Source organism: Dendroctonus ponderosae, unplaced genomic scaffold (genome assembly GCF_020466585.1).
Source record: "Dendroctonus ponderosae isolate FM_Combo_2020 unplaced genomic scaffold, Dpon_F_20191213v2 Dpon_F_20191213_11, whole genome shotgun sequence".
NCBI classification, from domain to species: Eukaryota; Metazoa; Arthropoda; class Insecta; order Coleoptera; family Curculionidae; genus Dendroctonus; species Dendroctonus ponderosae.
In genome coordinates this window covers 1,694,213-1,696,863 of record NW_026017213.1, presented here as the reverse complement: position 1 = coordinate 1,696,863, position 2,651 = coordinate 1,694,213, and the positions used below count along the sequence as shown (strand labels likewise).

At 39.0% G+C, this 2,651-nt stretch overlaps 1 protein-coding gene across 1 annotated transcript in view; it reads right to left on the bottom strand.

The window, feature by feature from the left end:
* LOC125502984 (adenylate cyclase type 3-like) overlaps nt 1-1,233 on the bottom strand; it is a 1,990-nt gene extending 757 nt beyond the window's left edge. Inside the window, exons 1-4 of the mRNA XM_048662620.1 lie at nt 677-1,233; nt 303-528; nt 162-244; nt 4-102 (exon numbers count right to left, since the gene is read on the bottom strand). Coding sequence (XP_048518577.1) covers nt 4-102; nt 162-244; nt 303-528; nt 677-766 — 498 coding nt within the window. The 5' untranslated portion in view covers nt 767-1,233. The remainder of the gene's footprint in view (nt 1-3; nt 103-161; nt 245-302; nt 529-676) is intronic.
* Between the last annotated feature and the right edge of the window lie 1,418 nt (nt 1,234-2,651).

Genomic DNA, 2,651 nt, shown 5'->3' with positions numbered 1-2,651 from the left:
TACCTGTATTAGTCTTGAGGGATTTAGGCCGCTGGCTGCCATGTAGGTGGAGCCGATAGTCTTAATTTTTATTATATCGCAGTACTGAGGAAGTTCCAGTAGCTGAAAAAAACATCCTCTAAGCCCATGCTGGGCGATGTGGAAATCTTGTGTGTACTTACAGCGTCAAAATCCGAAATCACTTCGTTGAGGAAACGCAAACATTCTAGGCCTTGATTGTTGACAGTCTCTTCGGAGTAAAAGTCTAAAAAATCGGGCCAAAGATTAGTCGAAACTTGGCCAGTTTTTCAGCGGGTTCTAACCTGAAAAGTTAGGCATGGAAGCGAACAGAACACCGACTTCCTCGTAACTTTGCGAATAGAGTTCGTCGTGGTTTCGGTTGCGGTTCCCCATGAAATGGGCGGCCACATGGGAGGGCAGAATGTTGTAAACCAGCGCTTCGTTTCTTCGCTTTAAGTCTTCAGCGCAGCGGCGTTGCTCTTTGACTTCGCAACGCCAAAGGAAAAGCACTCGCTGGACTTTGTTCATCTAGATGAAGATTAAGCAGTTAGGCCAGATGCTCTGTTCTGTGCTTGTAGAGGATGATTCGATGGAGACCCGGCTTGATTGCACACATTATTATTTATGGAAAGTTCGTATATTTATATGTATAGTGAAAAAATCAGCGTTTACTTACATGTCGGCCCAGGTAGATGAGGGAAATTGTCACGCCAATTGTCACGCAGCTCAAGCTGTATTTTGGAGTGGACAATCTGTAACAACACATTAATATCGCATAGAAAACGCTAAAAATGTAACTTTTTCCGTTAAAGAATTAGGCCCTTCGTGAGTTCATTTAAAGAAACTTACGAGAATTTTACCAGAAAAACTCAAACCTGGAGTTATTGTTCAAAAATTCTCAATAACTACTGAAAAGTTAGAGAAAATGGAGTCTTCAGGATTTATAGAGTAAAGATTCCTCTACTCAGCAATGTTGAAAGCGACCCTTTAAATCAAAGTTATTTTGAGCGGCAAACTTTTCAGAACCCTCGGGTAAACCAAGCGGCATCCAAACTGCATTTTTAGACCTCAACTAACTCAAACATAAAAATATCTGGAAATTGAAAAAGTTAGGCCTGCAGGATAAATAAAAGAAGATTTCTTCAAAGCTACAGACCTTGAAACAAGTTTTCTAGTTGATTCTCGTTTAATTTCACAATTTTCAAAAACCAAACTGCATTTTTAAACGCTGAAGTAGAAAAAATTAAATTATTGAACACCAATATTTGAATATTATTGAACAGACCAACACGTCTTCTGTTAAATGGTAGCAAAAGACACTCCAAAAGTACTTCCGACTTTGAGTGAGGCGTTTTTGAAAAATCTCTTGTAAACCTGATGGAAGAAAAACAGCCCTCCAACTCATTCATTGGAAGAACTCGCAAAATTTGGGAAAATGCGAATCTAAATGGGTGATTGTAGACTTAATATAGAAAAGTTGTCTCCATTAAATGAAGCTGAACGCAGCCTGGATCCTTATTATCGGTTAGAGTTACGATTTTCTGAAAAATGTGTTGCCAACCAGACAGGGCAAAACAGCACCTTGAAACCTCACACCCAAAAAACTCTCCAAAATCGAGGAAAAGTGAGACTAAAGTGGCGATCGCAGTATAAATAGAGAAAAGATGCCTCTATAGAACGATGCCTAAAGCAGCCTTCTTTCTAAAACGGATTTAGAGTCGCAAAAAAATCTGTTGCAAACTTCGTAGAAGCAATACAGCATCTTGAAACCGTAAAGTTAAAAAATTACACAAAATTGAGGAAACGTTAGACTAAATTGGTGATTGGAGTGCTCAAAGAGAAAAGCTGTCTTTATAGAATGATGCTTAAAGCAGCCTTGTTTCGGGTCACCGGTTAGAATCACAATTTTTTGAAAAATGTGTTGTAGACCTGGCGGGAGCAAAATAGCACCTTGACACCTCACACTTAAAAAACTCTCCAAAATCGAGGAAAAGTGGGATTAAACTGGCAATAGCCATATTAATAGAGGAAAATGGCCTCTATTAAATGATGCTGAAGGCAGCTTTCTTATTAGCGCGGAATTAGAGTCGATAGAAAAAAATCTGTTGCAAACTTGGTGGAAGCAAAACAGCATCTTGAAACCGTAAAGTTAAAAAAATACATAAAATTGAGGAAACGTGAGGCTTAATTCGTGATCGCAGTGCTAATCGAGAAAAGCTGTCTCTATATAATGATGCTTAAAGTAGCCTTGTTTCGGGGCACCGGTTAGAGTCACGATTTTTTGAAAAATGTGACGTAAACCTGGCGGGAGCAAAGTAGCACCTTGACACCTCACACTTTAAAAACTCACCTAAATCGAGGAAAAGTGAGAATAAACTGGTGATCGCCATATTAATAGAGGAAAATGGCATCTATTAATTTATGCTGAAAGCAGCCTTCTTCTTAACGCGGAATCAGAGAGAGTTGGTGGAAGCAAAACAGCATCTTCAAACCGAAAAGTTAAAAAATTATACAAAATTGAGAAAACGTGAGACTAAACTGGTGATCGCAGTGCTAAAAGAGAGAAGCTGTCTCTATAGAATGATGCTTTAAGCGGCCTTCCCTCGAACCCTGAGTCAGAGTAATAATTTTTTGAATAATCTCTTGCAAAC